Here is an 18,560-nt window from a genome sequence, read left to right as displayed (position 1 = left end):
TGGGCCTCATTCAGAGTTGATCCACAGCAGCAAATTTGTTAGCAGCTGGGCAAAACCATGGGGGTAATTCTGAGTTGATCGCAGCAGCAAGTTTGTTTGCAATTGGGCAAAACCATGTGCACTGCAGGGGAGGCAGATATAACATGTGCAGAGAGAGTGAGATTTGGGTGTGGTGAGTTCAATCTGCAATCTAAAATGCAGTGTAAAAATAAAGCAGCCAGTATTTACCCTGCACAGAAACAAAATAACCCACCCAAATCTAACTCTCTCTGCAAATGTTAGATCTGCCCCCCCTGCAGTGCACATGGTTTTGCCCAACTGCTAACAAATTTGCTGCTGCGATCAACTCTGAATTATGCCCCATGAGTACAACAAAGCGTGATAATCTAGTTCTGCAACACATAATGACAGGGACTGTAGTGACACGACATCCGCATACATAGTAATAGGTGTGACGCACTTAATTCTGGAGATTATTTGGAATTGATGGCAGCTATGTAATCAGTAAGCAAATAATGACTGGTGTGACAATTTTCCTACTGGTGTTCACAATGATGGACAGCCAACAAATAAAGTTATTTCACCAAGAATAATGTCACAATGGCCGTCTTTGCCACCCCGTTTTTCTACAGACAGGTCTTGTCTCTTATTCATGTCTGTGATATTGCGGCGAGTTTTACAATTCATCTTTCGGCTCTGGAGGCTGCGGCAGCTGTGCCGGTGCTGGCGCAGGTATAGGTGCAGGGTCCTCTAATCCATACTGTTGTCGTAACTCTTTTCTTAGTTTTTGCTTCCTCTTCTTTTCCTCCTTTTCCATTTCATCGATTTTTGCAAACTCTTGCTCTAACTTTTTCCATCTTTGCTTTTTCTCATCCTTTGCGTCTCTCTCTTCATCCTGTATCGTCTTCATCTTCAGTTCTGGTTCCTAAGGAACATCATAACACAGAGTTAGATGATGTCATGGTTGTACCTCCCAACACTGGAGGTGAGCTGATCGGGTGGGGGCACAGGGATTCCGTCAGGGAGGTACAGCCAGTACTAACATACTTCACCTGGACACAGAGAGAAACCCACAGCGCGCAGATGATTCTGTCTGGAAACTGCTTCATAGTTCTAAGCAGATATCTGCCTATGACTAATGAGTATTTTGCTACTGGGATCTCAGCACACTGAGGGCCCACACTGGCTCCCTGCAGAACGGGATTTAGATGAGAGGTGGGGCACAGGAGGTACATGATCCAGGTCCTCCTTTCACAGGAAGATGGAGACTTCAATCTATCAGCTCTACTATTCCCTACTCCCAACTCTCCTCCTCCTATATTCTACATCTTCTCCTGCTGCTTCCAATGTTCCTGCCTTCTGTGCCTGCAATATTGTACAGTAATAGAGGCAAACAGTGGCAGAACTTTCCCAAGTGTGCTTCTGCCCTCTCCCTCCCCAAGTGTGCCTCTGCTCCGATACCTACCCAAGTGTGCCTCTGCCCCCTCCCTCCCCAAGTGTGCCTCTGCTCTGATACCTACCCAAGTGTGCCTCTTCCCCCTCCCTCCCCAAGTGTGCCTCTGCCCCCTCCTTCCCCAAGTGTGCCTCTGCTCCGATACCTACCCAAGTGTGCCTCTGCCCCCTCCCTCCCCAAGTGTGCCTCTGCCCCCTCCTTCCCCAAGTGTGCCTCTGCCCCCTCCCTCCCCAAGTGTGCCTCTGTTCCCCTCCCTCCCCAAGTGTGCCTCTGCTCCAATACCTACCCAAGTGTGCCTCTGCTCCCATGCCTCCCCAAGTGTGCCTCTGCTCCGATACCTACCCAAGTGTGCCTCTGCTCCCCTCCCTCCCCAAGTGTGCCTCTGCTCCAATACCTACCCAAGTGTGCCTCTGCTCCCATGCCTACCCAAGTGTGCATCTGTCCTCATCCCTCCACAAGTGTGCCTCTGCTCCCATGCCTACCCAAGTGTGCCTCTGTCCCCATCCCTCCATAAATGTACCTCTGCTCCCATGCCTACCCAAGTGTGCCTGTGAACCCCCCTCTCCGTGTCCCTCCCCCCACCCCCCCATAGTGCACATGGTAATGCGCACTATGGTGGAGAATGAACCAAAGCATGCAAAGTACACTTAATTGACCACATATATCCCCATGTCACATACTTCATGCCAAACATGACAACGTCATGTCCACCTCTATATATACAGCATATACAGCATAAAGCCCAGCCTTTTTGTTGTATATAGATCACATTAAGGTTCCTCATATGTACGTAGCCTAACACACAGCATATAATGAGAGCCTCAGGCAGAGCATATACAGTCCTGTTCCCACATGGTACCTGTCTAGGGGCTCATCCTGCCAGAGCTGCACCCATGTCTAGAAGAGGTGTCCACCATGCCCCCTACATGTACCAGCGGGTGTCAGATCACATTCTTGGCGATGCCCCCACAGTATAGGGGTGTGACTTTCCTCGCGGTGGTATGGGATCCCACCATATACAGCCATAATACTACTCCATGCACATATAACAGTACCTAGCTCATCATACCCTGTATACAGCCCTACGCCCATTGCATGCCCAGCACTGTAATATTGCCTAATATGTACCACATACATCCTAATGCCCACCACATACTACCAGAATGCTACACCTGTGAATCCCTATGGGGATGCCGCCACTCACATCACCTTATAAGCCGATATTAAGGTTTCTTACCCTGGTCTCACCCCACGTCTCATTTCCAATTTTCTCTGCTAAAGATTCATCGTTTGTGATGAGGAAGTTATCAAAGATTGTGCCAGGCTTCACCTACAGAAAGTGATAGAAGACATCAGGGTTCTGTATAAAACTCAACTTGCACCTTGATAAAGCATCTTCTCAGTGCAGCACAGTGCTTCAGGATGTCTTTAGCCTCATTATAGCACACACAAAGGATAGCGGGATGTAGTTATGTGACTGGCGGTCACATTACCGATGGCTACATTCCGCACCCATCAAAATCCCGACAGTCGGCATGCCGACTAGCAGGGACTATTCCCACTGGTGGGTGTCCACGACACCCATAGAGTGGGAATAGAGCCTGTGGTGAGCGCAGCTCGCCAATGAGCCCGCAGCGTGGTGAGCGCAGCTTGTTGCGATTGCCCCCTCCCGCCAGCATTCCACCGCCGGGATCCTGTGGTCGGTACGCTGATCCCAATGGTTTATACCATTGGGACTGACATTAGGTGGGGCTGAGCTGAAGCACTGGGTTATTTCTCAGGATCTTTAGAATACATGAGGAAGGCTAGACAGGTGTGATAGAGAAGCCACAATACTGCACCTTTCATTATATGCAGTATGTTATGAGAGTGTATTACAGATGGCAATTAAAGATCAGAAAGTGTCCTGCGGTTTTGTTTCAGTAACTCTGTCTGTCTATCTATCTGTCTGTCTGTCTGTCTGTCTATCTATCTACGTAAATAGTAGTGGCGGCACTCAACGTACTTTATACATAGCAAACGCCAGTTTGGGTCCACACCAGCACCTTCAGCTTTCGGAAAATTGTTGAATACTACTGCTTACATTATTATTCCTTGTTGGATTTGGAGGGGCCGTTATTTAACATGTATTGTGGCATGCTGGATACCATTCAGACCAGTGGCGTATCTATAATGGGTGCAGTGGGGCCCACACCGCACACACTGCACCCATTTCTTCTATACTTACCTTTCTGGTGTCCAGGTGTGGGCCCCCTCCTCTCCAGTCACGTAGCCAGCAGCAGAGCTGTTAGTGCTCCGTCTGAGCACTAGAGACTCTGGCACGGGGCCAGAGTCTGCAGCGCATTCGCAGGTCTCAGAAAAAATGGCCACCGCACCATTTTTTCTGAGACTTGCGCATGCGCTGTAGACTCTGGCCCTGTGCCAGAGTCTCTAGTGCTCAGACGGAGCACTAACAGCGCCGCTGCCGGCTACGGGACAGGAGAGGAGTGGGCCCACACTCGGAGACTGCACACGGGTCCCCTCCTCTCTAGATACGCCCCTGATTCAGACATAGGGGGTAATTCCAAGTTGATCGCAGCAGGAAATTTTTTAGCAGTTGGGCAAAACCATGTGCACTGCAGGGGGGGCAGATATAACATGTGCAGAGAGAGTTAGATTTGGGTGGGTTATTTTGTTTCTGTGCAGGGTAAATACTGGCTGCTTTATTTTTACACTGCAATTTAGATTGCAGATTGAACTCACCACACCCAAATCTAACTCTCTCTGCACATGTTATATCTGCTCCACCTGCAGTGCACATGGTTTTGCCCAACTGCTAAAAAATGTCCTGCTGCGATCAACTTGGAATTACCCCCATAGAGAGAGAGACACACACACACACACACATATATATTCACATACATATATACGGGATGCAATCAATTTGCCGGCTGTCGGGATCCTGGCGGTCAGGATACCGATACCGGGAAAAATACAATTGCGCAAATTTTTCATGATGAATATGCCGCTAACTATTACATTTCTCCCCTTCAAAAAATATTTTACTACTCACCTGCCAGAGATCTAGGCCGATAACCCCAAGCTCGTCATATCTGTACAGGGTTGTGTCTGGGACATAATCCGGATTATCAATCTCTGGTTGAACCCACACCCCTTGATAATTTGGGTTATCTATTATTCGAGGTTCCCAAATTCCCTGTTGAATGAAACAGAAAGTAGTATAAGTAAAAATGATTCACATGACACTATTGCAAGATAGACCCTGTGTGCTGACTGCATGACATATGAACGGTTGGTGTAGTGTCTAGCATTGCTGACTCACAGCACTGAGGTTATGCTTTCAGTTCCCAGTCATACTGTAGGTGGTGTGTGGAGTTTGTATGTACTCTCCAAATTTGCATGGGTTTCTTCACATAATCTAAAAACATACTGGCAGGCAAATTGGCTGCTGACGAAAAACATCATCCCTAGTGTGTATCCGTGCCCATGTGATAGGGAATATAGACTGTAGTCTCCACTGGGGCAGGGGCTCATGTGAACGTCCAAATATTTTCCTCGCTGCGTAATATGTGTGCGCTATGCAGTGGCGGCACTGGGGGTTGGCGGAAACCGGTGCAGCCAAGCGAACCCCTGCGCATGGCAAAGGCTTTAAATGGGGTTGAGGATACGTGGACAGAGGGTGTGACCTCATGGGAGACTTGCTGATATCACAGAAGGGGTATGTTCTCACTCCGGGGACATGCAGGCTGCACCCAGAGACTGGCTGCATTGCCAGGTGTGTCTCAGTGACAGGAGAGCTGCACATGTCACACTGCAGCACCTGGTTCTCACTGCAGAGGAGTCTGCATTTTGGTGTCACCCCCTGAAAGGGTGCAGCCCGCAACCCCCTTGTGATGCCTGTGGCAATAAATAAATGAAGATATTGAGATAAGTAAGACACAAGCATCTTTATATACAGCATATGATCCATAGCCAGTGGTGTACAGGCCCAGCAACACGGAGGGAAAAGGGGACACCCGTACGGGGCCCCAAAGATAATGGACACAAAAAAAAAACAGGGCCACAGTACCAATCTTTGCTCCAACGGCTTAATTTAAGTAATAAAACAATTACTTTTGTGTGTGTGTGTGTGTGTGTGTGTGTGTGTATATATATATATATATATATATATATATATATATATATATACATACTGTATATACACAAAAGTAAATTGTTCCGAAACATTGATATTTTAACACAGACTATGGGTCGTTATTTAAATTCGTCTTGAGTGCCTTCATAAACCTTAAAAATATAAATATATATGTATGTATGTATGTATGTATGTATGTGTGTGTGGATATATGTGTACATTCTATCTATCTATCTATCTATCTATCTATCTATCTATCTATCTATCTATCTATCTATCTATCTATCTATCTATCTATCTATCTATCCATCTATCTATCTATCTATCTATCTATCTATCTATCTATCTATCTATCCTACTGTTTTTAAAGCCCCCTCTACTTTAAAAGAGGGTGGTCTAGCAGGGTTGCGGGGGGCCCAGAAATATCAGGTCTCAAGATTTCTGTTGCCATAATACCTGAACCCTAAAGAGCAGACTGGATGGGCCATGTAATTCTTATCTGCCGTAAAATGCTATATTTCTATGTATATGGGTGGTCATTCCGAGTTGATCGCTTGTTATTTTTTTTTTCGCAACGGAGCGATTAGTCGCTAATGCGCATGCGCAATGTCCGCAGTGCGACTGCGCCAAGTAAATTTGCTTTTAAATTAGGTATTTTACTCACGGCATTACGAGGTTTTTTCTTCGTTCTGGTGATCGGAGTGTGATTGACAGGAAATGGGTGTTTCTGGGCGGAAACTGGCCGTTTTATGGGTGTGTTTGAAAAAACGCTGCCGTTTCTGGGAAAAACGCGGGAGTGTCTGAAGAAACGGGGGAGTGTCTGGGCGAACGCTGGGTGTGTTTGTGACGTCAAACCAGGAACAAAACTGACTGAACTGATCGCAGTGGCAGAGTAAGTCTGGAGCTACTCAGAAACTGCAAAGAACTGTCTATTCGCAAATCTGCTAATCTTTCGTTCGCAAATCTACTATGCTAAGATTCACTCCCAGTAGGCGGCGGCTTAGCGTGTGCAAAGCTGCTAAAAGCAGCTTGCGAGCGAACAACTCGGAATGAGGGCCATGGTGTATTGCAAGAAATTATCTGCAAATCCAACGTTACGGTAACTGTGGCATATACTTGTACTTGCGGGACGAGGACATCTTCCCTAATTGAATTCAGCCCTATGAATACAGGTTGTGTGATCCCTGTGCAGCAGTCACAGAAAGGGTTAATTTCTGCAGCTTGTCACTCAAATTACATTGTTGCTCTTTTATTTTTGTAGAGCTGGGAGCTGTAAGTGTAACCCACAGTCCAGCTGCAATAATACAGCCAACACTTCTATATTCCTGTATAGTGAATGTAATTCTCAGTATATGCCATACAATAATGTATTAATGATTACTGGATTTGGGAAGCGGATAAAATATCGCTAGTCCGGATCTTAGCGGTCACAAAGCCGACGCCGGGATCCCGACTAGCAGTGAAATGCCGGAATACCGGCAACACAGGCTATTCTCCCTCTGTGGGTGTGAGTGCACCGAGCCCGCAGGGGGGTTCAATCACTCGCCCCGCTGCCGGCATTTCATACTGATCCCCTGGATTTAACTCTCAGTATATGTAATTCTCAGCAAATATCCATGAAAGCTGTGCCACACCAATTATGTATTACTGTATACTGATTAATTCTCAGTACCACTTGTGTAATCCTTTGTAAAGCATGCAAGTCTCAGTATATGTCACTGACAGCTGCACCATGGCACTTCTATAATACTGTATACCATACCTCCCAACTGTCCCGATTTTCGCGGGACAGTCCTGTTTTTTGGGGGCTGTCCCACCCGCGGGCCGCAGTGTCCCGCGGTGGGGGGTGGGGGGGCAGTTGGGAGGCTCCTGCACTCAGAGCAGCGGTGAATAGACACTGTGCGCATGCGCACAGCGTCTATTCAGTGGAGACAGAGGGAGAGAGGGCATGCCAGCGGCTCACGGAGCGCTGGGAATGCCCCCTCTGTGACTAAATCGGGGGCGTGGCTCGCAATTGCGGGTCTCCCGTGAAAAAACGCCCCCTTTTCCATAGGCCACACCCCTTTTTTCTGGAGCGCACGCGGCTTCGCCGCGCGTGTGTCCCTCTTTGAAGGCAGTTGGGAGGTATGGTATAATGGATGTAATTCCCTGTATACAGTATTACAGAAGTACTCCCTATATTATATTGTCGTTACTGTATGTATGTATGTATGTACGTACGTATATACAGTGCTTCCAAAAAGTATTCACAGCGCTTAACTTTTTCCACATTTTGTTATGTTACAGCCTTATTCCAAAATGGAATTAATTAATTTTTTCCCCTCAAAATTCTACACACAATGGGGGTAATTCCAAGTTGATCGCAGCAGGATTTTTTTTAGCAGTTGGGCAAAACCATGTGCACTGCAGGGGAGGGGCAGATATTACATTTGCAGAGAGAGTTAGATTTGGGTGTGGTGTGTTCAATCTGCAATCTAATTTGCAGTGTAAAAATAAAGCAGCCAGTATTTGCCCTGCACAGAAACAAAATAACCCACCCAAATCTAACTCTTTCTGCACATGTTATATCTGCCTCCCCTGCAGTGCACATGGATTTGCCCGACTGCTAAAAAAAATTCTGCTGCGATCAACTTGGAATTACCCCCAATACCCGATAATGACAACGTGAGAAAAGTTTTTTTTTTTTTTAGATATTTGCTAATTTATTGAAAATAAAAAAACTAAGAAATCACATGTACATAAGCATTCACAGCCTTTGCTCATTACTCAATACTTTGTTGATACACCTTTGGCAGCAATTACAGCCTCAATTCTTTTTGAATATGATGCCACAAGCTTGGCACACCTATCTTTGAGCAGTTTTGCCCCTTCCTCTTTGCAGCACCTCTCAAGTTCCATCAGGTTGGATGGGAAGCGTCGGCGCACAGCCATTTTCAGATCTCTCCAGAGATGTTCAATCGGATTCAAGTCTGGGCTCTGGCTGGTCCACTCAAGGACATTCACAGAGTTGTCCTGAACCCACTCCTTTGATATCTTGGCTGTGTGCTTAGGGTCATTGTCCTGCTGAAAGATGAACTGTCGCCCCAGTCTGAGGTCAAGAGTGCTCTGGAGCAGGTTTCAAGAGCACTCTGGAGCAGGTTTTCATCCAGGATGTCTCTGTACATTGCTGCATTCATCTTTCCCTCCATCCTGACTAGTCTCCCAGTTCCTGCCGCTGAAAAACATCCCCACAGCATGATGCTGCCACCACCATGCTTCACTGTAGGGATGGTATTGGCCTGGTGATGAGCGGTGCCTGGTTTCCTCCAAACATGATGCTTTGCATTCTCGCCAAGGAGTTCATGCTTTGTCTCATCAGACCAGAGAATTTTGTTTCTCATGGTCTGAGAGTTCTTCAGGTGCATTTTGGCAAACTCCGGGAGGGCTGCCATGTGCTTTTTACTAATGAGTGGCTTCTGTCTGGCCACTCTACCATACAGGCCTGATCGGTGGATTGCTGCAGAGATGTTTGTCCTTCTGGAAGGTTCTCCTCTCTCCACAAAGGAATGTTGTAGCCTGTGCTGTAACTAGACATTTTTGCGCTGTGTGCAAGAAATGGCATTGGCGCACTCCCCTTTATGCAAAATAGGGGCAGTGCGCGCCATAGGCGCGCGCAAAAAATATAGGGGCGTGGCTTCATAGGGAAGGTATGTGGCCAGTGGCCACACAATAATACCAATTCAGATTACGTGCACAGTAGTCTCCATTATTCAAATTACGCCACACAGTAGCGCCACTACACCAGGTAGTGCCCCTTTTACACATTACGGCAGAGTCCACCTTTTACAAATTACGGCAGACAGCGTCCACTTTTTACACATTACGGCAGACAGCGTCCCCTTTTTACACATTACGGCAGGCAGCGTCCTCCTTTTTACACATTACTGCAGACAGAGTCCACCTTTTACACTGTACAGCAGACAGCGTCCACTTTTTACACATCACGGCAGACAGCGTCCACTTTTTACACATTACGGCAGACAGAGTCCACCTTTTACACTTTACGGCAGACAGCGTCCACTTTTTACACATTACGGCAGACAGCGTCCCCCTTTTTACACATTACGGCAGATAGAGTCCACCTTTTACACTTTACGGCAGACAGCGTCCACTTTTTACACATTGCGGCAGACAGAGTCCACTTTTTACACATCACGGCAGACAGCGTCCCCTTTTTACACATCACGGCAGACAGCGTCCCCCTTTTTACACATCACGGCAGACAGCGTCCACTTTTTAAACATCACGGTAGACAGCATCACCCTTTTTACACATCACGGCAGACAGCGTCCACATTTTACACATTACGGCAGACTGAGTGCCCTTTTTTACACAATATATATATATATATATATATATACAAAAATGGAAGCAGCCCGGCACTCCACTGTATGTCCAAAATGCCCTGGTGCCCTCAGTATGAAATCCAACAACGAACGAAAAAAACAACGAACTAAAAAATTCTGCGGCACTCTAGGTCTTGTGAGAATAACACACATCTTGACAAAGGGGTTGAAGTCCCGAAACGTCGATGGACACCTTTTTGATGTTTTAATACAATTGTTATTCTCACAAGACCTTGAGTGCCGCAGAATTTTTTCGTTCGTTGTTTATATATATATATATATATATATATATATATATATAAATAAATAAGCACAGCAGAAGAAGGGATTCATTCTCTATACAGCCCTATGCAGTGCCGCCCGCGTCCACCCCAGCCTGTAAACTGTAATACTGTAGCCCTGTCTCTTTTTTTTACCTCCCCTCCTCCTGGCTCTTCATCAGCTGTATCGTTTGGGCAGCTCCTGCTGCCGCTGCCTCCGTGGATCTCCTCCTCTGCCTGGCTCCCGCACACACAGACAGTCCCCGTTTTGGCGCCGACGATGCTGCAGGCACTGGGGGAGAGGGAGGGGGCGCACAGCCGCACTGTGGAAGGAGAGGGACGGCTATGAGCAGCGCCACCACCAATTAGTGCGCTGCTGCGGCTCCCTCCTCCCACTCCCTCCATGTCCTTCTCTCTTGCCTCCGGCGCTGCTGCTTCTCTCTGGCGGCTTGTAATGAGTCAGTTTGACTCATTACAATGCAGCTGAGTAAATTAACGGGATGCGGCCAGTTGCGCCCCCAGGGCGACTGCGCTGTGTGCCAGGCCCACCTGGCACACACGTAGTTACGGCTCTGGTTGTAGCTCTGGCAGAGTGACCATCAGGTTCTTGGTCACCTCCCTGACTAGGGCCCTTTTCTCCTGATCACTCAGTTTTGACAGCTGGCCAACTCTAGGAAGAGTCCTGGTGGAGGCCAATGATGGATGATGGAGGCCAATGTGCTCATTGGGACCTTCAAAGCAGCAGATATTTTTCTGTACCCTTCCTCAGATTTGTGCCTCAAGACAATCCTGTATCGGAGGTCTACAGACAATTCCTTTGATTTCATGCTTAGTTTGTGCTCAGACATGCACTGTCAAGTGTGGGACCTTACATAGACAGGTGTGTGCCTTTCCAGATCATGTCCAATCAACTGAATTTACCACAGGTGGACTCCAATTAAGCTGTAGGAACTTCCCAAGGTTGATCAGTGGAAACAGGATGCACCTGAGCTCAATTTTGAGCTTCATGGCAAAGGCTGTGAATACTTATGTACATTTTTCCGGATGCACTGTATATTATATAGGCAAAGCTATACTACATTTACCCCCTCATTTGAAAATTCATGTAGCCATAGGGATCATTGTGCCTTATAACCAATTCAAGGAAATGGCACTGATGATCCCCATAATTGGGTGCTCGACGCTGCCAGGAACATCTGCTGTGTGATGCATGCCTCAGGGGGAACACAGAACTCCTCGGCCAACTGCGGTCATGTGGGGCTCTTCCGCTGCGGCCTAGGATCTAGTTATGGTGGTGCGATCTCACCCGACCATGCGTTTGGTCCATTGGCGATCTCCCTTCTGCTGGTAGCTGTACAGACTGAAGTGAGCTTGGTGCAGAAGGAAGCGGAGCTCTAGAGGTACTCCGGCCCTGTTGCAATCACAACCACGGCAGTTACGCTCAAACCACCACATCCCCGCCGGTAGCCCGTCAAACTTACCGGCTTTATGTATTTACTGAAGCGCATGCACAGTAGCACAAGTTGCCGAACTGATGCCTGCTGTTAGAGCCGTGGCGGGTCCTAGTGCCCGCCGGCTCTAATATAACTGACGAAGACAGTAGCAGTGCTGCTCATACCCCAGGTGCATCATGGAGCACCTCCCTGGGCAGTCTTCAGCAGCGGGCATGGCTGCCTCAGGCTCAGTGTCTCACTATACACTGAGGATCTCCTCAGCGGCATTATATGGGGGCCCTGCTTTAATCCGGCCCTGCACTATGTAGACAAAAGTGATTGGACACTGCCAGCAAATAGATCAGCGAGATTTTGTTGAGGTCAGTACTTTGTAGGTCAACCACATGCAGTGATTACTGTAGACACCCTTCTTGGCAAACTGTCCACAAGTTTCCTGACACCAGCAGGCGATATGTTTTGCCATTATGTCTTATGTACAGTGACCAACTGCGACACCGAAGAAGGTGGAGTTGGTCTAGAACACACCTGTCGCTCCAGTTCGTCATAGAGGTTCTAAGTGGGATTAAAATCTGGAATCTGAGCTGGCAAATCCATCCGGGTTACTGGATAACCTGTATACCAGTCCTGCGTCGCCCTGGAAACATGACATTGCGCAGTATTTTCAATCTCGATTAGCGCCTTCCGGTTAGCCATTTCGTTAGCAAAGGCTCTAATCAGTCCCCTCTACCCATTTTATACCTTTACTAACACGTGTCTGCTGTCTCCTGCAGGAGCGCACCATTTCACTCATGTGCGGGGGGGAAGTCACTTTTGTCTACATAGTGTAGCTCTAATTTATTTTTATACCAAGTACATAACAGTTATATAATGTGAGTAAGGTGCAATCAGGGAGATTGCTAACAGAATTCAGGGAGTCAGGGAGATTGCTGCTATTTCAGGGAGTCTCCCTAGCACTCAGGGAGCGTTGGCAAGTACGATATGTATATATAGAGACTACCAGTATTCGGGCTAGCCGCACATGGATAGGGTCGGGATGAGCTAGGATGTCTGTGTGCACCAGAGGATTAGTCTGGATTTGGAAACCGCCCACTTGCTGTGACTCTTGCTGGACACAGCTGATGATTAGTGAAACTGGGAGGCGGTAACGGAGACCCAACAGCATTTTGGAGGTAATCTCCTTAATAGAGGAATTCCCAACTGACCACGGAGCCTGCAATTGGTGGTATACTTATTTATATTTCAATTTCTACAACCAGTGTGCAATGAACATTGGGTCTGATTCAGCATGGGTTGTAGTTGTGCGGCAAATCGCACAACTACAACCAATTTCTCTAACATGCGGGGGGACGCCCAGCGTGGGGCAAGTCCGGGTCCTACCCCCCGTTATTATGACTAGTGTCGCCCCCTGCTTACGCCTTTCTGCACTTCTGCGTGTGCGCATACACAGGAGCGTAGAAACCGGCAAATAGCTATTTCCACACTTCTGCGGGGCTAACTGAATTATCCCCATTGAACGAACTGCATTTCATGGTTAGGTGAACTGAATGACTTGTGGCCGTTATTGGAAGACTTTTTGCAGCATAATGCTAATAAAATCTATTTTATTATCTTATTTACCTGTAAGAGTGGTGACATTATACATGTGATAATTATTATCTCTTAACGTATTACTAGTGTTAATAAATACTGTATTGTAAGGAGCTATATATATATATATATATATATATATTTATTTATTTTATTTTTATTATTATTATTTTATTTAAACTATAACTATGTTTATTAATATGTACAAACGTAATACCCACTTAGTACCATCAGCTTCTTTTTGTTCTACTTCCTGTAATTGTTTTAGCCAGACTGGCATCTGTTTTCTTTATTTTGTTTCTTGACTAGCAGCAAAGGTTGTATAATTAGACAGATAGATAGATAGATAGATAGATAGATAGATAGATAGATAGATAGATAGATAGATAGATAGATAGATAGATGATAGTAGATTAGCAAATGGTGCCACAAATCTGTATATACATATATCCATAACTCAGACGTGTCACTTACCTCACTGACACCCGCTGCAGCGCCATGGAAAAAGGGCTTTTTGGGGAAGGGGCATGTCTTTGCATCCCGACCACAATTTGTCACTCCGGGGGTTCGGGAGATGCGTGCTGCTCCCAGGGAGTGCTGTGGCTGCAGCTCCTACACAGTGACAGGAGCCGAGTGCTGCACATAATGGTGCAGTGCAGCACTCAGCTCCTGCCACTGAGCAGGAACCAACATTTTGGTGTTTTATATCTCTCTCTATCTATATATATCTATATATATATATATCTATATATATATATATAAAACACTCACTTCTCCAGCGATGCAGAAAAAGTAGACACGCCAGCACTCAGGGGCTCTGAGGAAGACCAGTCAGTTGAAACAGCTGTCGGGCTGTGTTTGCTGTATTTGCTGTACTTCACCATGCCGTTTGGTTAAGGAATAAATCCTGCTTTTCTTTCATCTACACGTGAGTGCTGGCTTTTCTACTTTTTCTGCATCGCTGGAGAAGTGAGTGTTTTATATTTATTGCTGCCTTGCACCACCATTTTTTGCTTTATATACATAGGCTTTGAGTGCTGTCGTGATTTCCTATATATATATATATATATATATATATATATATAGCCAATGCAGGTGGTACTAAGCGCTACACCCCACAGTTAAATGTTCCACGTATAGTTCTTTTAGGTGTAGTCCAAATTTACAGATTCAGGACTTCCATGCACTCCTCTCGTACTGAGTGGCAGCTTTCCTCCAAAATACCGTTGTTCAAGCGGTCTGTGTATTTCTGAAAAAACGATGTGAGAATAGCGCCTCCTAGTGCATTAACCGTGACCCCTCATAAAGGTCCCTCCACCATGTATTGTACCACCAAATGAATTGAATAAGTACCATGATCTATTCCACTCTACATGGTACTTATTCAATTAATTTGGTGCTACAATACATGGTGGAGGGACCTTTATGAGGGGCCACGGTTAATGCACTAGGAGGCGCTATTCTCACATCTTTTTTTCATATATATATATATATATATATATATATATATATATAACACGGACTCCCTTGTTGCGCTGTTTAAAGAGTATTAATGGGCTGCTCTATTTCACTAGGTTCCCTGTTAGAAAGAACCGGTGTAAACAATGGCCCTCATTCCGAGTTGATCGGTCGCAAGGCGAATTTAGCAGAGTTACACACGCTAAGCCGCCGCCTACTGGGAGTGTATCTTAGCATCTTAAAATTGCGACCGATGTATTCGCAATATTGCGATCACAAACTACTTAGCAGTTTTAGAGTAGCTCCACACTTACTCTGCCTGTGCGATCAGTTCAGTGTTTGTCGTTCCTGGTTTGACGTCACAAACACACCCAGCGTTCGCCCAACCACTCCCCCGTTTCTCCGGCCACTCCTGCGTTTTTTCCGGAAACGGTAGCGTTTTCAGCCACACGCCCATAAAACGCCGTGTTTCCGCCCAGTAACTCCCATTTCCTGTCAATCACATTACGATCGCCGGAGCGATGAAAAAGCCGTGAGTAAAAATACTATCTTCATAGCAAAGATACTTGGCGCAGTCGTAGTGCGAATATTGCGCATGCGCACTAAGCGGAATTTCACTGCGATGCGATGAAAAATACCGAGCGAACGACTCGGAATGAGGGCCAATATGTGTAACAATAGTGAAATTGGCGCCCCAAGGGAAAATAAAAAAAATTTGATTCCCTCCTTTGATGGTATTTATACAATAATATAGCATAACATTGATTTAATGCATCATAAAATAAACAGTAGGTTCCAATACACACATTTTATTTAAAATTCATAAAACACATGGACAAATTGGACACTGCTGCTATTTTTATGAATTTTAAATAAAATTTGTGTTTTGGAACCTACTGTTTATTTTATGATGCATGAAATGTTATGATATATATATATATATATATATATATATATTGTATATAGGGCCTAATTCTGAGTTGATTGCAGCAACAAATTTGTTAGCAGTTGGGCAAAACCATGGTGGTCATTCTGAGTTGATCGCTTGTTATTTTTTTTCCGCAACGGAGCGATTAGTCGCTAATGCGCATGCGTAATGTCCGCAGTGCGACTGCGCCAAGTAAATTTGCTATTAAGTTTGGTATTTTACTCACGGCATTACGAGGTTTTTTCTTCGTTCTGGTGATCGTAGTGTGATTGACAGGAAGTGGGTGTTTCTGGGCGGAAACTGGCCGTTTTATGGGAGTGTTTGAAAAAACGCTGCCGTTTCTGGGAAAAACGCGGGAGTGGCTGTAGAAACGGGGGAGTGTCTGGGCGAACGCTGGGTGTGTTTGTGACGTCAAACCAGGAACGAAACTGACTGAACTGATCGCAGTGGCAGAGTAAGTCTCGAGCTACTCAGAAACTGCTAAGAACTGTCTATTCGCAAATCTGCTAATCTTTCGTTCGCAAATCTACTATGCTAAGATTCACTCCCAGTAGGCGGCGGCTTAGCGTGTGCAAAGCTGCTAAAAGCAGCTTGCGAGCGAACAACTCGGAATGACCACCCATGTGCACTGCAGGAGCGGCAGATATAACATGTGCAGAGAGAGTTAGATTTGGGTGTGGTGTATTCAAACTGAAATCTAAATTGCAGTGTAAAAATAAAGCTGCCAGTATTTACCCTGCACAGAAACAAAATAACCCACCCAAATCTAACTCTCTCTCTGCAAAAAATGTTATATCTGCCCCCCCTGCTGTGCACATGGGTGGTCATTCCGAGTTGTTTGCTTGTTATTTTTTTGTCGCAATGGAGCGATTAGTCGCTAATGCGCATGCGCAATGTCCGCAGTGCGACTGCGCCAAGTAAATTTGCTATGCAGTTAGGTATTTTACTCACGGCATTACGAGGTTTTTTCTTCGTTCTGGTGATCGTAATGTGATTGACAGGAAGTGGGTGTTTCAGGGCGGAAACTGGCCGTTTTATGGGTGTGTGCGAAAAAACGCTACCGTTTCTGGGAAAAACGCGGGAGTGGCTGGAGAAACGGAGGAGTGTCTGGCTGAACGCTGGGTGTGTTTGTGACGTCAAACCAGGAACGACAAGCACTGAACTGATCGCAGTTGCCGAGTAAGTGTGGAGCTACTCAGAAACTGCTAAGAAGTGTCTATTCGCAATTTTGCTAATCTTTCGTTCGCAATTTTGATAAGCTAAGATTCACTCCCAGTAGGCGGCGGCTTAGCGTGTGCAAAGCTGCTCAAAGCAGCTTGCGAGCGAACAACTCGGAATGAGGGCCATGGTTTTGCCGAATTGCTAACAAACTTGCTGCTGCAATCAACTCAGAATTACCCCCATAGTGTATCAACCATTGATGAGTCATTGGTCTGCTGTATATATGTTTCACTTCGCTAGGGGTCCCAGAATAACATCACACTGGCCCTTGGGGCCCTAGATAATAAATATACATGTTTATCTCAGCAGCAGTAAAATATCTGCATTGTCTGATAAGTATAGAAAGTAACGTACCTTGTATTTTGGATTAGGAATCATGGGAGGTTCCCACTCCCCATCCATACTGGAGTCCCAGTCATGAGGCTGCTTTGAATCTGGATCTACCATAAACTCATTCTCTTCCCAGTCCTATAAAACAAGGATATGTGCAATTGAACTGTTGTATGCTTAAATATGCAACAATATGCTTCACTATCGGTCAAGATGTTGGCACCATCGGTCACCTGAGTACTCAGAATGACTGCTGGAACTACACAGCCGGGGCCAGGAAGCCTGTTTCCAAAGACGCAGAACCTGGCATCCCCACCCCATAAAATGTGGAAGACACTTCCCCACAGCTTAGGGGCACTGCGTGCGAGTACGGTATCCAGACTATAGGCCGACAATGAAAAGGTTGAAAAGCATTAGATTGACCACTAATGATCAAATGCATTAGGTCGACATGTTCAAAAGGTCAACATGGTCAATAGAGAGACATGAAAAAGGTTGACAAGTTCAAATGGTCGACAGGTTCAAATGGTTGACATAGCTTTTTATTTTTAGCATTTTATTAAACTTTTTCATACTTTACCATCCACGTGGACTACGTCTGGGAAAAGTATCCTTGCCCGAAGCATGCGATGGGGACGTGGTACACTAATTGGGGTTGCTTGTGCTCTGACAGCGAAAATGACACCAAACAAAACTTTAAAATGTTGTGTTGACCTTTTCATGTGCCGCCCTTTTGTCATGTCGACCTTTTCATGTGTCGACCTTTTGACCCTATCAACCTTTTCTACTGTCTACCTCTTTCATATGGACCTTTTGACCCTGTAGACCTTTTGCTTGTAGATCTCCTGATCCACACCGGCAAGTACACAGGACCCATTCTTCACATGTGCACCACCACTGGAGATGTACCTAAACCATAGGGTGTACATACATCCCTGAATCAGGCCCACTGAGCAATCAAATAATCAATTTTCTTAAATAGCAAAATATAAGACCCTGTCTAGCCTTACTTCTGGTTTTATATGACTAGGATCATCTATCTTCTCTCGGTCATCCCAGTCTTCTGGCTTTGTGGCATTTACGTCTTGCATTGTGCGGGGTAGTAAGAAATCCCAGTCATCCTCTAGGGTCCCGTCTGCCACCACCTCATTGTCAATCTTCACTGCATAGGTGTTGTTTGGCCGAATAACCAGAGTGTACAAGTGGGTGACTTCATCATGCTGTTGAAACAAAAAGAATAAGCTATCTAATAGGTTTAACAAAACGGTGTTACACAGTGGTCATTATGAAACTCTACATGACACTAAACATAGAGACTGATTCGTGTTTGCTAATAAACTAAAAAAAAA

General features: G+C 45.9%; 1 protein-coding gene across 2 annotated transcripts in view; it reads right to left on the bottom strand.

Moving 5' to 3' along the window:
- Window positions 1-333: 333 nt before the first annotated feature.
- Window positions 334-18,560, bottom strand: part of LOC134957561 (calreticulin-like) — an 82,639-nt gene continuing 64,412 nt past the window's right edge. For both annotated transcript variants that reach the window (XM_063939549.1, XM_063939550.1), the window contains exons 6-10: window positions 18,222-18,431; window positions 17,236-17,349; window positions 4,506-4,649; window positions 2,691-2,783; window positions 334-925 (exon numbers count right to left, since the gene is read on the bottom strand). In XM_063939549.1, the coding sequence (XP_063795619.1) occupies window positions 677-925; window positions 2,691-2,783; window positions 4,506-4,649; window positions 17,236-17,349; window positions 18,222-18,431 (810 nt within the window). In that variant the 3' untranslated portion in view covers window positions 334-676. The remainder of the gene's footprint in view (window positions 926-2,690; window positions 2,784-4,505; window positions 4,650-17,235; window positions 17,350-18,221; window positions 18,432-18,560) is intronic.

Source organism: Pseudophryne corroboree, chromosome 9 (assembly GCF_028390025.1).
Source record: "Pseudophryne corroboree isolate aPseCor3 chromosome 9, aPseCor3.hap2, whole genome shotgun sequence".
NCBI classification, from domain to species: domain Eukaryota; kingdom Metazoa; phylum Chordata; class Amphibia; order Anura; family Myobatrachidae; genus Pseudophryne; species Pseudophryne corroboree.
The sequence above is the reverse complement of the archived record's forward strand: the minus strand, read 5'-3'. Positions and strand labels throughout refer to the sequence as shown.